The sequence below is a fragment of the Lithobates pipiens genome, unplaced genomic scaffold (genome assembly GCF_037356315.1).
Source record: "Lithobates pipiens isolate NorthernLeopardFrog02 unplaced genomic scaffold, aLitPip1_a1.2 Scaffold_30, whole genome shotgun sequence".
Classification (NCBI taxonomy): domain Eukaryota; kingdom Metazoa; phylum Chordata; class Amphibia; order Anura; family Ranidae; genus Lithobates; species Lithobates pipiens.
Window position 1 is genome coordinate 99,399,620 of NW_027507791.1, and position 18,145 is coordinate 99,417,764.

The 18,145-nt window shown below is 39.3% G+C and overlaps 1 protein-coding gene across 3 annotated transcripts in view; it reads left to right on the top strand.

Annotated features, from left to right (window-relative positions):
- SLC25A21 (solute carrier family 25 member 21) overlaps nt 1-18,145 on the top strand; it is a 651,666-nt gene that overhangs the window by 468,881 nt on the left and 164,640 nt on the right. For all 3 annotated transcript variants that reach the window (XM_077464683.1, XM_077464681.1, XM_077464682.1), the window contains exon 5: nt 4,533-4,599. In XM_077464683.1, coding sequence (XP_077320809.1) covers nt 4,533-4,599 — 67 coding nt within the window. The remainder of the gene's footprint in view (nt 1-4,532; nt 4,600-18,145) is intronic.

Below are 18,145 nucleotides of genomic sequence, written 5' to 3' on the forward strand. Positions count from 1 at the left end.
ACTCAGGTTTCTGTGAGGTGACCGGCGAATGAGTCTGCTTCCGAGCAATCTGGACAAGAAGATATCCAGTCGATGTCTGCCTCTCAGTCGCAGAGGCTTTTGATCCTGACTCTCACCAAAATGGTTCATTTTGCCTATGACTTTCCCGCTACACCGCTTGTTGGAACAGGCAGTGTATGCTGATTGGGAACATCCTGATGGGACATTTTTGCTTCCTAAAAGGTTTTCCCTTTTATATCCCATGGATGAAAAGTTTGTTTAAAAATTAAGCATGGCATCCATAGATGCGGCAGTCTCTTCCTTAAACAAGAACTTAACTTGTCCGGTAGATAATGCACAGGGCTTGAAAGACCCTGTTGACAAGAAATTAGAATTATTATTTAAAGCTTCCTTTTTCTTTGGCCAGTTCAGCTATTCAGCCAGCTGTTGCAGCAATTGGAATTTGCCAGTCCGTAAAGGATCAAGTCAAATGGCCTGATAGGTATAACCAGGAGGATGATCTGCCTGAAAGTGAGACAGATATTCCTTGAGCGCTGTGTTTTGCTGTTGATGCTTAAAGCAGGGACATGCAATTTGCGGACCTCCAGCTTTTGCAAAACCACAAGTCCCATCATGCCTTTGGGTGTCATGCTTGTGGCTGTCAGAGTTTTGCTATGCCTCAAGGGACTTGTAGTTCTGCAACAGCTGGAGGTCTGCCAATTGCATACCCCTGCTTTAAAGGATTCAATACAGCAGGTTTCTCGTCTGGCTCTCTAGAACTAGTCAGCTGAGCTTCCATGCAAAAAGTGACTGCCAGGTTTCCCGTTTTGGGGGACCGTTTATTCGGTGATCACTTGGACAAATATATCCAAAAGATTTCCAGAGCGAAGAGTTATCTACTTCCTGTGAAGAAAAGCACCAAATGTCCCTCATTTAAAAACACTGCCGCCAGGTGCAAGCCACATGGCCAGGGCAAGAAAAAGCCCTGGGTGCAAAATTCTTCTAAACCCAGCACCAAGCCCTCCTTTTGAGGGGACACCCCCACTTCATCGGTGGGGGGGGAAGGCTGCTGTACTTTGCAATTATATCTCGGTTACAAGCTGGAGTTATGGGGGGTGCCCCCTCAGAGGTTTCTAAGACACCCCCCAGACACCCCCCATAACTTCCTCCAAAAAGAAACTTATTGCTTCAGGCACATCATCTAGTGCATCAAGGAGTGATTGTAGAGGTTCCGGTACCTGAAAGGAGCACAGGGTTTTACTCAAACCTATTTACGGTTAAGAAATCAAACGGGGACATTTTGGACCTAAGGTCCCTGAACAAGTATCTATTGATACAATCCTTTCAGATGGAGTCTGTCCGCTCAGTAGTAACCTCACTCCAGGGAGGAGACTTTTTAGCCTCCATCGATACAAAGGATGCGTACTTACACGTACCTATCTTTCAGCTTCATCCGTGGTTCCTACATTTTGCGTTCCTACGTCTTCTAGGGAGGATGGTATCCTCCTTCGAGGCAGTGCCCTATGCCCAGTTCCATTCCAGGCCTTTACAACAAGACATTTTGTTGGCTTGGAACAGAGGAAGAAAAGCCCTGGATTATCCAATGTGCCAATAATATCGGCAGTCCATATCCCGAGAGTAGAGAACTGGAAGGTAGATTATCTCAGCCGCCAGCAGATCTGCCTGGGGGAATGGTCCCTACACGCAGAGGTGTTTTTAGGAAATTTGCCAATGTTGGGGATGGCCAGAGGTCGACCTACTGGCATCCAGGTTCAACAACAAGCTACAGCAATTTGTGTCTCGAACAAGAGATCCTCTGGCAATTGAAAGCTACATGGAGCCAGTACTCCCTGGTTTATGCTTTCCCTCCAATCCCTCTCCTTCCACATTTCTTGTGCAGGATTCGGAGAGAGGGGATTCCAGTCATTCTGGTGCCAGCCTGGCCCAGAAGGCCCTGGTTCCCAGAGATTGTGAGACTGACTATAGATGGGCCATGGACACTTACATGTCGCCCCGATCTAATGTCTCAAGGTCCTATATTCCACCCCAATTTACAGTCTCTAAATTTGATGGCATGGCTATTGAAGCCAGGGTGTTAAAGGCCCGTGGCATCCTCCGGACCAGTGGGGTGAAGCCAGAAAATGACATCCTTGGAAATATGTGATTGGGAGAATTTTCTCTTTTCTACAGTCGGCTGTGGAAATCAAATTGGCTTTGAGTACAATCAGAGGTCAAGTTTCGGCCCTATCAGTATTCTTCCAAAGGCCTTTAGCCTCCCATTCACTTATCCAGACCTTTATGCAAGGGGCAACTTTCTTGCTTCCCCCCATTAGGTCACTTATGTGTCCTTGGGACTTGAACTTGGTGCTGTCTGTGTTACAGAAACAGGCATTTGAACCTATTAAGGAAATTCCATTAGACTTGCTGTCACGCAAGCTAGCCTTCCTGATGGCTATTACCTCGGCTAGAAGGGTGTCGGAGTTGGCAGCCCTTTCATGCAGGGAACCGTACTTGATCCTTCACCATGACAGAGTCGTGTTACGACCTGTTCCATCCTTTTTGCCAAAAGCGGTGTTGGCCTTTCATTTAAATCAGGACATTATTTTGCCTTTTTTTCCCACAGCCTCGTTCGGTGGAAGAGAGATGATTGCATTCTTTGGACGTTTTCCAGGCAGTCAAGGTTTATTTGTCTAGATCTGCAGAGATCCGAGGATCAGGCTCTTTTTTTTGTTTTACCAAAAGGACCCAAGAAGGGGCAGGCAGCTTCCAAAGCTTCCATTGCCAACTGGGTCCATCAATTAATCATTCAGGCCTACGGTCTGAAACATAACGCTCCTCCCTTTAGGATGAGAGCTCATTCTACCAAGGGTGTAGGAACCTCCTCTGCTTTTCACCATCAGGGATCTGTGACTCATATTTGTAAGGCTGCTACCTGGTCTTCAGTGCATACGTTCACAAAATGTTATTAAGTGGATGTTCGAGCAGCCGAGGATTCGGCTGCAGTGTACTACGGGCTGCCGTATATGTTCTGATGGCTATTGTTTGGCAAGGTGTCTCCCTCCCCTCAAGGCTATTGCTCTGGGACATCCCAGCAGGTAATGAATATTAGCCTGACTCTGTGTTCCATGATGTACTCAAAGAAAAGGATTTTACAGGTAAGTATGATGTAAAAATCCACATTTTTTTTTTCGCAACAAATTACATCAGGAGACAAATTTAGCAGGCTTTTTTCAGTTGCAATCGTTTCTTGTCCTGATATCACAAGGACTGTAAGTGAGTGATTTAAAAAAATGTTTTGACCAGATTTAGGCTTTGATGATTAGTTGAGATTAGAGGTGCACTAAATGGAAATTTTGTTGGCGAAACCGAAAATGCAGGAACTGACAGTTTTTAATATAATTGTATTATATTTGACTTTTTAATTAATATCATGAATTTAAATGAATATGAATTTATAACATTTATAAATGTTCAAGAAAAATGTATCCCTTTAAATTGCATGTATGTCTTCACACTGTTCCGTTGCACTTGCTTCATTTTTGGCCAGTTAAAATAACTGCACCAAAAACGCACCTCCCCATTGAAATACATTGAAAACTCATCAATGAAGCACCTGTGTTACGTTTTTGATGTGTTTTTTGAGTTACATGACCTGTGAAAGCACACCATAAGCACAGTAAAATTGCAGCAAAATTGCATAAGTTTTCAGCGCTATTATCGGCACCTTTTACTCCTATCGGTAAAATCCTGATAACACCATATTCTGCCGATATGTTTCGGCCACTGAAATTTCGATGCATCTCTAGTTGAGATAACCAAATAAAAATTGGTATAGTTGGTCTAAAAAGAGGCTAAATTTGCTACATTGCCCTATTCTAGGTTTTTTCGCTTGTCAACAAAAATTGGCAACCTATATGTTTATAAAGGCTAAAAGATCACTCGGGTATGGAAGAAACCCATAGCCCCTTTTAAGGAAGTGAAAAACCCTTTGACGGCCATTATGGTCAATGAACAAATATCTAGTATTCTTAAAGACACATATGCTAAGTTCCAAGTCTGGGAGTCATGGTTGACCTATACCTTCCCTGAACTCCCTGACTAGTGTGGATCAGTGCTGACTGATATCCTAGGTGATCCCAGGTCCCCTTCTTCTCCTTTCTCGCCTTTACTCTATCTCTACTTTCCTCAATTGACTTTTCTTACCTCTTTCATTTCTCTCTTTCTGGGGCCCTTAGTCCTCCTTAGTTATCAATGGATGCCAAAGACTATTTCAATGCTGAGCTATTACATATCTGTCCTGGTTACTCTTGCACTCTATGTGGTTAACCCCAAATATACGTACGTTGCACTCAGGTTTTCTGTGATCGTTTAGATAGGAGGCTTCCCTCCTCTGTTTGTTATACGTTCCATGTTTTCCATGCGCCAGTCCTAGCCCCTGTGTGGGCAGCCTAGGTGTCTCTGACATTATTTTGTGTTTCAATGCTATATCTGCAATAAAAATTGCAGAATCATAAAAATGTTAATAGTTTTAACTTATCTTTATCTGTTAACAGGTTGCTTGGCTTCTACAAAGGAATCCTTCCTCCCATCATGGCAGAAACTCCAAAACGGGCAGTAAAGGTAAGTAACCACTGCCAATGTTTTATGATGATTTGTATATTTAAATATGTAGTGGCTGCTATGAGCAGGAAAATAGAATTTGAAAAATAGTGGGAGATATTCTATAAACAAGGCTGTCTCATCTTCAATCCGATGTACGTTTTTATCAATTCAGTTTTTTTTTTAATTACCTTATCCACAGGGGCAGGGGCTGTCATTTCAAAATTGAAATTAGTAAGATAACCCAAATAAAGGACACCTACTGATTCTGCATATGCCAGAGAAATGTGACACCTCCCTTTTTTACTCCTCTTCTCTCACCATCCCTTTCCCTTTTCTTTTCTTTTCTTTCTCTGTCTGTTCTTTGCTTCCCTCCCCTTCCCCTCTCTTCTCAAAGATATTGCTTTTAACACTTATCTCTCACAGTAAGAGATCCATAGTATCATTAAGTGTGGTTAAACCCAAGGACTTATGTCCCTATTATTTCACAGAGAATGGATTTAATTTATATAACGTCATTACTATTTATGTACTGCTTAATTGAGGTAAAAATCTTTCTGTATAATCAATGTTGCATTTAACTGTTCAAAAATGTGTGTTTCATGTTGAATTTAAACAAAGCGCTTTAAAAAAAAAAAAAAAAGATAAACTGAACTTCGGTTGCCATGGACAACACCTACCTTTTTTGCCTAGGCTTGTCAGAAAACCCTTTCCATATTTTTTTTTCACGCTGATTGTGTGGTTAGTAGTTTTTTGTTTCCATGTTTGTTCTTTATCTTGGGATATGAAAATTTAACCCACATGGATTATGTAAACCAAAAGGCTTACTGTACACAGCCAATGAAAGGTAAATGGATTAAATTAAATTTTTTTGTTTTTGTTTTTTTCTTTGTTTTTTTGTTAAGGGTTAAACACTAGCAGTTGTCAGCTAACAGGGTAATTGACCTCTGACCGAATCATCAGAGACATTTGTTAAATAAAAAGGAAACTAGAAATTCGTCTCCTGTTCTGTAAAACAAATTCTCTATTTACATGTCATGCAAAGCTTTGCTTTACCTGTGCTATTTACATAACGTTGAAATTACCATGGGAAGCAAATCAGAACTTTTGGCAGCTTTGCAATGAGCACAAGAAGAACAGGAAAATTGACTGCAACCTTCAACTCTTTGTTTGTAATAAAGAATAAATTCCATTAACCATGTTTTTCCAAAAATGTCATGCCCAACTACACAATTTGCTTTGTGTTACCAGCAGACTAGAACAGGTCACTTCCTGTCACCTTGCTATATTTTAAAAATAACCTTACTACTGCCACCTATATTTGTTTAGTACTGACTAGCACAGAGGTGGTAGCGTATGCAACCTCTTGAGATGGCCTATAGGGCATAGCAAAGGTCAAATTTTTTGGCAAACTGTCTGACCAAACAACAATGGGCCTTGTACATGGAAAAACATCTCCAGCAGCCTTACCTGAAGACCTGTGTACACTGGTTTCTATTTTTGTTGGAACAGCTCCTCTCCCTACCAGGCCAGGGTCACGAAAGCAGCTTAGAAACAGGTTACCTGCAGGTCAAATGCACTTATTAACCTGCAATGATTTCAGAAGTGTCTGATAATGATATCAGATACCAGCTGAAGAAAACAAAAAGCCCTAAAGCCTGAAGAAACCTTGGTGAGCAGCAGTACATGATCCAGAAAGCTTTAGAAGGCAAAGGCTTCTCCAATCGTGTTTTGTGGGGTATCTGGCTAAAAGCCAAAGTAGGATCTTTTTTTTATCCCACTGTTTTAAACATATATCTGACTATACTTCTGATTACAGTATTTGAAAATGAGGTAAAGGTCAGTACAACACAAAAAATAATGTTTTAATCATTCATAAGGGATACAGGATCAGAAGGAATATAACTGGGTTATACTGCTGACTATCAGAGAATTAGCAAAAAAAAAAAAGCCTTTGGTCATCCAGGTATAACACGTCTAATGCCGCGTACACACGGTCGGAGAATCCGTCGGAATGCGTCTTATCGGACCGTGTCATCACATAATCCGACTGTGTGTGGTACGCACCGGACTGATTCCGTCCGAATCTCTGTCGGACCCAATTTTCCAACATGTTGGAAATATTTCCCGACCAACTGGGCCGGTCGGACGTAATCCGATCATGTGTAGAGAATTTTGATCGGACCAAGTGCCACGCATGCTCAGATCAAACTCCTACATCAAAGCTATTGGCTACTTGCCTGAATCTAGTCCCATCGTAACGAAATTACGTCATCACGTTCGAAAAGATTAGATTTTTTACAACTTAGTCGGACCGTGTGTATGCAACAGTTTTGGACAAGATCCGACGGAGAAAATCTGACGGATTTGGTTGTCGAAATCTCCGACCGTGTGTACAGGGGCTTACTCTCATCATTCTTCAGTTATTTTCTAGTGTTCTGGAGAATGGACATGCATTATATCTTTTCAGAGAATAGCAAACTCATTTCATAAATTTTTGTTTTTATCAAGATATATATTTATTACTTCAGTCATGATTCTTTCTTAGCTTCAGAGCTATCAGGGCAAATATTGCAGCTTTTTCAGATCAGCTGATCCTCAGCAACGTCTTGGAGGTTGTATCTGGACCCTGCATTGATGAAGACATGGAGCCTGCCTGTAATGTGACCTTTGGGGACTGGGCTTGGCTTGTAGTACTCTTCGCACACATAGTGTACTATATTAGTTAGTCGTAGAGAGCTTTATAGGTCAGAGCTGTTGTCTACCCATTGGTGTAATCCTTCCCCTGAAGACTGTTTTGGGAGTATGCTTTCCTGAGGAGTTTGACTGAATTCTGCCATGATTCACTGGGTCCTATCTTGGCATCCTTGCAACTGTGTTTGTTTGCAACAGGGTCCCCTGCAGACTGACATGCTCTAAAGGGTTGGGTTGCTTTTATCTCAGCTAATTCCTCTCGGGGGGGGGGGGGGAGATTTTTTTGCTCGTGGACAATCTGACAGAAAGGCACTGCAACACTATTGAATGTGTCACATGTGCCCTAGCTAATCTTACTATGCCACACTGGTCTTGGTCTCTAACTCCAGGCTCCAAATGTCTCCTCCCAATGAAACAAGAGAAGAGAGAGGTAAACTGGGATCTATTCTGTGCATAAGGTTCCTTTGCTTCCTTAAAACAGCTCAGAATGCACACAGTGCACAGACAGAGGGCGTACAAAACCATATGTCAATATCTGCTTATGTGCAAAGCCATGTATAGTCATAAAATATGCACAAAATGCAGGTTACAGGTGAGGAATCTATTGATGAGTTAAACTCTAAATATTTTAAAATGCAACAAACCTAGGTTTACAAGATGAATGTCAAATAGTATATTTTGTAACACAGGATATTCATATTTGAAAGAAAGGTTTAAAACTGGTGAATTTTTTCAAGGGTATGTAGCAGCCCGGAGTGAATGTTTCCAATGCATCCCTAGCCACAGTAATCTGCAATGCTAGTCCTCTCCTCTTGGATCCCCATGGACTCGATCCAGCACTGTGAATTTTTTACAGGCAGAGTTGTAATTAAGATGAATTGCTCCGTGTCACATAATTGGTTAACACATATGCCCAAAATCAATGGCATGGACAGGGTTTTCAATTTTATGCCAAAATTCTCTATTTGCTGTGCCCATGTAATAGACTTCACATGTGCAAGTTGTACGGGACTCCAGGGGTGGTTCTTGGATGGAAGATATGTGTCCACATTGCTTGGGTTGTGGTCCCTTTAAGGAGGTTGACAAAAATCACTTTGAAGCACTCAGGGGTTCTCACCCATGCAGGGGTTCTGGGGTGATTCGGCTGAATCGGAAAACTGATTTACATTTGTCTCAAGATTAGTAAATCCTGAATGGGTCCTGGAATTCAGAGACTCAGAGAGATTTTGGGTGTGAAAAAGCTTCTAACGCTGATTATGGGTATCTTGATCCTTTAAGGATTAACCTGACTTTGAGAGAGGACCAAAAAAGGACAAGAAACAGTCAGTAGGGGTCCATGAGGTGTGTGAAACAGCACACACTCTTGAAAGAAAAGTGAAAGCATGGTGAGATACTGTAATCATCAAAGGTTATCTCTAGGAACTGTTAACCCCCAGAAGATTAAGATGAGAAGTAGCACCATAAAATGGCCTTAATCATGTGGAAATCAGATAAAGAATGGTTAGAATATTTTTTTTTAACAATGTGTGGCAAGAGCTGCAGGCATTAATCCTCATGCATGAAAAGAAGAAAATGGCATTATTAGAAACTAAGATTCTGAATTATAAGTTAAAATCAGAACCTTTTAGGGAGACTTCAGAATATAAGGACTTAAATGATGTGTTACAAATATTGGAGAAATGACTGTAGATAAAGACACCCAGTCTAAGAAAGGGAAGGAATATAAGCACTTAACAGATTTTAATAAATAGAAGATATATGTATGACAGTCCAAACAGAAAGAGGGCTTTTAAAGTTTTATTTCAGATGGTATAATATAAATAGTAATAGAAGTTCTCCACTACTAGAGGGGAAAACAGTGGAAGACAGACATACAAGAGAAAGGACAGAAGAGACTGAAGTAAGAATTAACAATTTGGCCCAAGGAATATAACTAAAGTCTAAATGTTGCAGGTGAGATTCAATTGTACAGAGGAGGGGATTAATTGAGTTAGGCGGAAATATTAAAGAATAGATTTGTAGATAAAGGCTTTAGAAGTGCTGAAATACTGTAGATGGCATCATTAGGGAGGTTCACAGAGCACCTAGGGGAATTTAGTGGAGACCTAAGTAGAGAGGAAACCCTATTGATAATGTGCATCAGTGGAGTTTTATTACCTTATTTAATGCCCAATATAAGGAGATAGAGAGGATTCTTAAAGAGCACTGCCACGTTTTAGTGAATGGTTTGGTTTTAGGCCCACTATTACCCACAACACCAAAATTAGTTTACAGAAAAGCTCCCAGCTTTGGATTCACTCAAAAGGACATTTACTGTACCTTTCTGGATACAATAGGTTTGTTTGCCTGTGAAAAGTGTAGAGGCTGTAGAGCAAACAGGTGTAATCCTTTTCATCTACACAGACAAGTAGGTATTTAATTTCCTTTGACGTATGTGGTTTATGCTTTGGAATGGCCATGCGGTCTTCAATATATAGAAAGAACAAAAAAGACCTTGGAATAAATGGATCTTAGAGCATATCTATAATATTGATATAGGTTATATATAGTGTATCTTTGCACTATAGGGAGGTTCAAACAGAGACCCAAGGTTTCTACAATTTTGGGGTATATAGACAGTTAGACCCTTGGAAAGTTGTTAACAGAGTTATATCCATTTCACAGAAAGAAACTAAATTGATTTATAATATGGAAGCTTTATGCCCTGAAGGCCTGAATGTAGAACTGGATATTAACTGTATCTTTTTTTTTTTGCCATTGGATTTTTAATCTAACCCCCTTTTTTGAAATATTACCCTGTGGTTTACAATATCATCTGTGGGGTAATTTTTAAAGTTTCATTTTTATATACATTTTTACTGTTTTTTTTATTTTTTTAATTTTATTTTTTTAGTTTGAGCTTTAGGAATTTTATTGATTAGAAGGGGTGTTTTTTTAGGCTATTTTTACATATATAATTTGTCTTTATTAATGTGTATTTTATATAAATGTTTAGCAGGTGATATTTGTATTATGCCAGGACTGTATTACATTGTAGAGGTATGTGAGTATTATAGATTATTATATGACTTCATGTGCCATTTAACATTATTATACAATAATAATTTACATACAGTTCATCATAATTGGATATTGAAACTAATGAGTTTTTTATGAATCATTTCAAGTATAGTAAGGAGAATTTCTATGGATAGGTCCTGTTTAATAGTGCAAGATTCAAGGTTTATAGAGAGCTATTGTTTAATAAACGTATCTGTTGATCCATGATCTGATCCAAGCCATACTTGCAGGAATTGGGAACTGCAGATAAAATCCATGTGGCTGTAGCACTTGGCATGCCCTTGACAAAGTCCACACAGAATGAAACATGTAGGGGTGGAGCCACTTGCTGTGAGCCGAGTTGGAAGAGGTTCAGGGTGAGCCTTGCTGAACTTTGTGAACCAAGTAGGAACAGAGTGGCTGGCGGTTTGTGTCTGCCCCTGTGTATTGCCGGTTTGGAGGCTCCTTTGGAGTGTCTTTGGAAGCATATTGGAATTTGAAACTGTAATTTTACTTTATAATATGAGTAAAATTTATTGGTGTATAATAAAGAGCATGGTGACTGTGTTACACAATGTGAATCTATTTCTTTCCATCCATGTGGGGTCTTTTTTGAGCTACAAAAGAAACAGATTATGGAGGATTGCTGCCATTTTAGAGGCTGTTGGATTGCCATAATTAGAAGAAGATCCAAGCACTGCTTATTTTGTAGCACTTTATTTTGCTATTTTGTATTATATGTTTTGCAACATTGTTTCATTTGAGGTTTGAGCATTGTATTTATTTCTCACTTTTATAGACATGTTGACACTTTGATTTGGGTTATGAGAAAACAGATGCTGTATTCGATTTGCACAGTGGGGTTATTTCAAACATAGCATGGAGGGATTCGTTTATTGATTTCTGAGAGAGAGAGCTGTGTGCTGCTTGGTTCCTTAGACACTGCAAAGCTGCAGTGACTTTTTTTGTCCCTGAGGTTTCAAGTGAGGACTTGAAACCTTGTTAAGGGACAAGTGTATGCTGGCAGCTGAAAGTTTGCTTTGTTCCAGAGATTGATGGACTATTTTGTTCATTTTTCATGCAAACAGTCTTTATCGTTTGAAAATAAAGTGTGGTCACTTCTACCAATACCTTTGATAACGCCCCGTGGGAGGAGCGAAACGCGTCAAGTGATTGCCATTTCTGGTGGGTGAGATGTAAGTTGTGGTTTACTTCTGGTTTCCAGTTTATGCTTTAAATGATATTTACCTAGTGAGTGGATTCTATTTTATGCTTGGATTTTAAAAATAAAACAGAATTACGCTATATTCTCTTCTCTGCCATTTTATTGCTGCACATGATTACACCTTTGGTTACAACCAAGGACCTACATAGGAGGAATACAAAGCCCAGGGAATGGAGATACTAACATGGGTGCAAATAACTCCTAGTATGGAGGTCCAGAGCAACTGGTGAGTGAGCGGGCACACATAAGGGGAGCACAGACTGCACCTGAATTTATGTTTACAGCACTTGGTACTTATTTGCACAATGCAAGTTTAATCACAAAAATGAACCGCCACCAGACTGCTCACCACACATTTACTGCTGCAGGGCGCCCTGGCTGCGTGAAACAACATACCTGTAGATTGTCTCTTGTTCCAGGTCTAGGACGCAATGTCAGCTGGGACCCGCTGATCATTGACAGGAGAGCAGAACAGTTGTCTGCTATGCAGAAAACCGGATCTCTGTTTTCCTCAAGTTAAGCCACCCCCCACACAGTTAGAAATCACTCCCTAGGAGCCCATTTAACCCTTTGATAATCCCTGATGTTAACCCCTTCCCTGCCAGTGTCGATAGTATGGTGAGAGTGCATTTTTTTAGCACTGATCACTGTATTAGTGTCACTGGTCTCCAAAAAGTGTCGGTGTCCGATATGTCTGCCACAATGCCACAGTCCTGCTAAAAATCTCTGACCGTCGCCATTACTATTAACAATAATAATAAAAATGCCATAAAAATATCCCATAGTTTGTAGACACTATAACTTTTGCGCAAACCCATCAATATACGCTTATTGGGATTTTTTACCAAAAATATGTAGCAGAATACATATCAGCCTAAATTGATGAAGACATTCGATTTTTTTACATTTTATTGGATATGTTTTATAACAGAAAGTAAAAAAAATATAGTTTTATATACTTTTTTTGTTTATAGCGCAAAAAAGAAAAACTACAGAGGTGATCAAATACCACCAAAGGAAAGCTCTATTTGTGGGGGAAAAAAATAACATATATTTTATTTAGGTACAACGTTGCATGAACGTGCAATTGTCAGTTAAAGCAACACAGTGCCGTCTCGCAACAAATGGCCTGGTCATGAAGGGTTTGAAACTTTACGGGGCTGAAGAGGTTAAAGAAAATTGACAAAGATGGACATTTATGTGGATGTGGATATCTAATGCATTCTATATATGTGTTTGATACTGAATAGTGTTTTTATTATTTGATTTAATCATTCATATGAGGAATCTGATGCATTCTATATATGTGTTTGATACCCAATAATGTGTTTATTATTTGATGTATTCATTCATATGAGGAATCTTTCAGCACTAGGATTGATATTGGGTAGTGCTCTTTTTCACATATGTTTATGATTTAAAGACACTACACCTTCAAGAGCAATAACTAATTCACAATATGCATTTGACTTTTTATATATATATTTTTTTACATTTTTTGTACATTTCTATCACACACCCTAAGTGTGGGAATATATGTGTTAGGGTGCCACATATACATATTTGTATTAAATTTTACCAATACAGCTGGTTGGTGATTTGGACCCCCAACATATAACATAAAAAGTGTTTGGGGGTCATGTCATTTGGGAGTAGGATGTTCTTTAGGGGTTCATATTTGTATTAAGTACAGTTGCTACATTTATAAGTTCCCCTAAGTTTGCTAGGTTTTGTTTTTTTATCCCCTCTGTAATAGCTATGTGCCAATTTGTCTAGTAGAGAAGTTGCTCTTCTAAACACTATTTCAGGGGTAAATCTGACAAACTGTAAGTTGTAAATTTGTTTGTGATAAATGACAATGTTGATGAAAGGTTTGTCAAATAAATTTGTGTTGGCAAGTATATTGGGTGCTTCTTTTGACATGTTGGACTTTTCCATTGCTTGTTGAATCTTCTTCAAAAGCAGTGCATTTCTGGAAAAGCAACTTGCTTTTTTTTAACACTCTTTTACTGTACCCTCTAACTAACAAGTGGTTTCTGAGGGCATCTGCTTCTTGTTGAAAACAGCCTGACATGCTTTGGAGAAGTCCTAGACACCCTGTCAGTGTGGCAGACTTGGTCACCAGAAGAAGCTTGTGTCAACATACTGGAGTTCCAAGCGAATCAGTTTTCTCCAACACTGCAGTCATTTGATGCTGATTCAGTCAGACAATGCCACAGCAGTGCCATACATCAACCATCAGGATAAAACCAAAAGTTTTACAGTTTGAAAAGAAGCTGACCAAATTCTAATTTGGGCATAACTTTGCATTCCAGTCCTGTCCATCATGCACCTTCTAGGCAAAGAAAGTTGGCAGGTGAACTTCCTCAGTCTGGAGTCAAGTGAATGGTTTCTTCACCTGGAGGTGTTTCAGGACCTCTGTTGCAGATGGGAAGCACTGGACCAGGACCCCCTGGCTTCCAGATTCAACAACAAACTGACCACATTCATTTTCAAGTTCTCTAGCCAGAGCAATGATTAATGACTCTGTGAGATCAGTTCAACCTAACCTACACCATACCTATTCTGAAGCTCTTTCATTGTCTGCTACACAGGATCAAGATGGAGGGCATTCAGGTGCTTAATTGGCCCAGGCAGATGTGATACTCAAACCTGATAATTAGACACCTGGCTAAAAGATGTGGATTCTTCCAAATCACCCAGTTCTTTTGTCAAGGATTGGTTTACCACCCTATTGCAGTTTTCTAAATAATTTTTAAACATTCTCTGCTTTATCCATAAAAAGTGTGACATTCTATTTAAAAATTCAATTTCTCTGGAGTGGACAGAGGGTGTTTTAACATTGCAGGGCCATGAAAAGGGCTTATATCTAAGGTGTACCAAGAAGACTGGTCCACTAGACAATAGTAATGGATGATGTAAAAGGTTTTAAGGCTGGTTGTCTTATATCCCCTGGGATATGATTAACATGATATTAAATTATGTAATATAAACAAATTAATATTAATGAATATTATATAAGCAAATATAATGATTTAAAAATAAAGTTATCATTCCCATAGCCCGAATATTAAAACCTATTTTAAATTTCATAGTGCAATTGTTTTCCTTCCTGTAGAGGACTCAATGATATATATATATATATATATATATATATATATATATATATATATATAAATAGTTGTGCTCATAAGTTTACATACCCTGGCAGAATTTATGATTTCCTGGCCATTGTTCAGAGAATATAATAGCACAAAAACTTTTCTTTCACTCGTGTTTAGTGTTTGGCTGAAGCCATTTATTATCAATCAACCGTGTTTACTCTTTTAAAATCAAAATTACAACAGAAACTACCAAAATGACTCAGATAAAAAGTTTACATACCCTGGTGATTTTGGCCTGTAAACATGCACACAAGTTGACACAAAGGGGTTTGAATAGCTATTAAGGGTAACCATCCTCACCTGTGATCTGTTTGTTTGTAATTAGTGTATGTGTATAAAAGATCAATGAGTTTCTGGACTCCTAACAGACCCTTGCATCTTTCATTTAGTGCTGCACTGACGTTTCTGGATTCTGAGTCATGGGGAAAGAAAAATAATTGCCAAAGGATCTGCAGGAAAAGGTAGTTGAACTGTATAAAACAGGAAAGGGATACAAAAAGATATCCAAGGAATTAAGAATGCCAATCAGCAGTGTTAAAACTCTAATCAAGAAGTAGAAAATGAGGAGTTCTGTTGAAGCCTGACCATGGTCAGGTAGACCAACTAAAATTTCAGCCACAACTGCCAGGAAAATTGTTCGGGATGCAAAGAAAAACCCATAAATAACTTCAGGTGAAATACAGGACTCCCTGAAAACACGTGGTGGGGCTGTTTCAAGATGCACAATAAGGATGCACTTGAAGAAAGATGGGCTGCATGGTCGAGTCACCAGAAGAAAGCCATTACTATGCAAATGCCACAAAGTATTGCACTTACAATACGACAAACAGCACAGAGACATGCCTCAAACCTTCTGGCACAAAGTCATTTGGAGTGATGAGGCCAAAATTGAGCTTTTTGGCCACAACCATAAACGCTTCATTTGGAGAGGAGTCAACAAGGCCTATGATGAAATGTACACCATTCCTACTGTGAAACACAGAGGTGGATCTCTGATGTTTTGAGGATGTGTGCGCTACAAAGGCACAGGAAATTTAGTCAAAATTGTCAAGATGCATGCAGTATGTTATCAAAAAATACTGGAGGAACATTTGCATTCATCAGCCAGAAAGCTGTACATGGCACCTACTTGGACATTCTAACATGCCAATGATCCAAAACACAAGGCCAAGTCAACCTGTCATTGGCTACAGCAGAATAAAGTGAAGGTTCTGGAGTGGCCATCTCAGTCTCCTCACCTCAATATCATTCAGCCACTCTGGGGAGATCTAAAACGTGCAGTTTATGCAAGACAGCCCAAGAATTTACAGGAACTGGAGGCTTATTGCCAAGAGGATTGAGCAGCTTTACCATCTGAGAAGATAAAGAGCCTCATCCACAAATACCAGAAAAGACTTCAAGCTGTCATTGATGTTAAAAGGGGCAATACATGGTATTAAGAACTGGGGTATGTAAACTTTTGATTAGGGCCATTTGGGTATTTTCTGCTGTCATTATGATTTAAAAAGAGTAAACACATTTGATTGATAATAAATGGCTTCAGCCAAACACTAACCATGAGTGAAACAAAAGTTTTTGTGTTATTCATATTCTCTGAAAAATTGCCAAGAAGTCATAATTCTGCCAGAGTATGTAAACTTATGAACACAACTGTATATATATATATATATATATATATATATATATAAATACAGTTTTATGTGAAGATTGTTATTCAAATCTATGGTCTGGAAATACGTTCTCTTAAAGCAATAAGAGCTTTCCCTGTTATTCTCAGTAATGTTCATATTTCATTTAAGTCATTACCTTATTATTGTAAAGCTTGTTTGCATTTCTCAACAGCTGTGTTTACACTGTAATAAATGTCAGGTTCTTATTTTTTTACCACAATTCTATTGAATAACTCGTAGAATCACTTGTAGAATTTAAGATAACTCCAGCCTTATCAAACAACTTGTTCTTAAACTGCTTTAAGCACGGGGATACAAATCGTCTTATTTAACCACTTCCCACCCGGCCGGCGGGAGCTCTCTACTTCTGATAGGATGTTCAGGAACGTCCTTCAGAAGGAGGGGGATCGCGCGCATGCGTGCCCGCGCAGCGGCGCGATCCCGATGTGCTCGTGTCACCCGGACACGGCGCATCTCGGATCGGCAGGAGGGCTCTGTGATTGGCCCTCCTGATCACATGACGGCCTTGTCCAATCACGGCCGTCATGTGATGTAAACAAACAGCCGGTTACTAGGCAATCGGCTCCTCCTCTCCTCACACAGAAGTCATTGCTGAGGAGAGGAGAGCAGATCGCTGCAGCCGGCTGGTGATCAGTGAGTATGAGCTGTTTTTTACAGCTTTTTACTAACTGATCACCAGTCTAGTGTAATACACACATCACCACACAGTGTAAACACACATGTCACCACACATGTCCCCAAAACACACATGTCCCCAAATAATAAAAAGACATGTCCCCAAATAAAAAAAACACGTCCCCCACATATGTCCCACTAAAATCACATGTTCCAATGATTATCTGCACACATATGTACGTGATCACCTGCACACATATGTACATGATCATTTGCTACATATGTCCGTGATCACACAAACCAATTATTATACACTTAATGGAATTTTTTTTACCAAAAACATGTAGCAGAATACATTTTGGCTTAAATTTATGACAACATTCGATTTTATTGGATTTCTTTTAAAATAGAAAAAAGAAAATATTATTTTTTTTCCAAATTTCCGCTTTTTTTGCGCTTATATCGCAAAAAATAAAAAACAGAGTTGTGAATAAATACCACCAAAATAAAGCTATATTTGTGCAAACAAAATGATAAAAATTTCATTTGGGTACAGTGTAGCATGACCACGCAATTGTCATTGAAAGTGCGAGAGCGATGAAATCTGAAAATTGGGCTGGGAAGGAAGGGGGCGAAAGTGCCCTGTATTGTAGTGGTTAAAGTAGATCTAAACCCAGTTAATAAAATACTAGAAAATATTTGTCAAATGTAAATGTAATTTCCAAAGTTTTTAATATTTTTGAATCTGCAGCTTTTATTTAAAAAAAATACCTGTTTTTTCTTTTTCTATTTTCTTTCTCTTCACCTTGTTCTTCGACTTCTTCTTTTCATCCTCTTCATCTGCTAACTTTTATTTTGTTGGGTTTCTCCATTCCATTTACTACATCATACTTAAGCTGACAAGTTTTGCACAGTGTGATGTAGAAGAAAATTTGTTCTGTGGAGCTGGCGTGATTCAGTCCCTCCTTTCTCCTGGATCGAGGAGGTTAGGCTTACTCCATGGTTGATATCATCTGATGTTGCCACATTCTTCACCATAGTCAAACTTCTAACAGAGAGGCAGAGAAGCTACTTAAAGCGGAGTTCCACCCAGAAGTTGAAGCTTCACATGTTCGTACCCTCCCCTGCCACATTTGGCA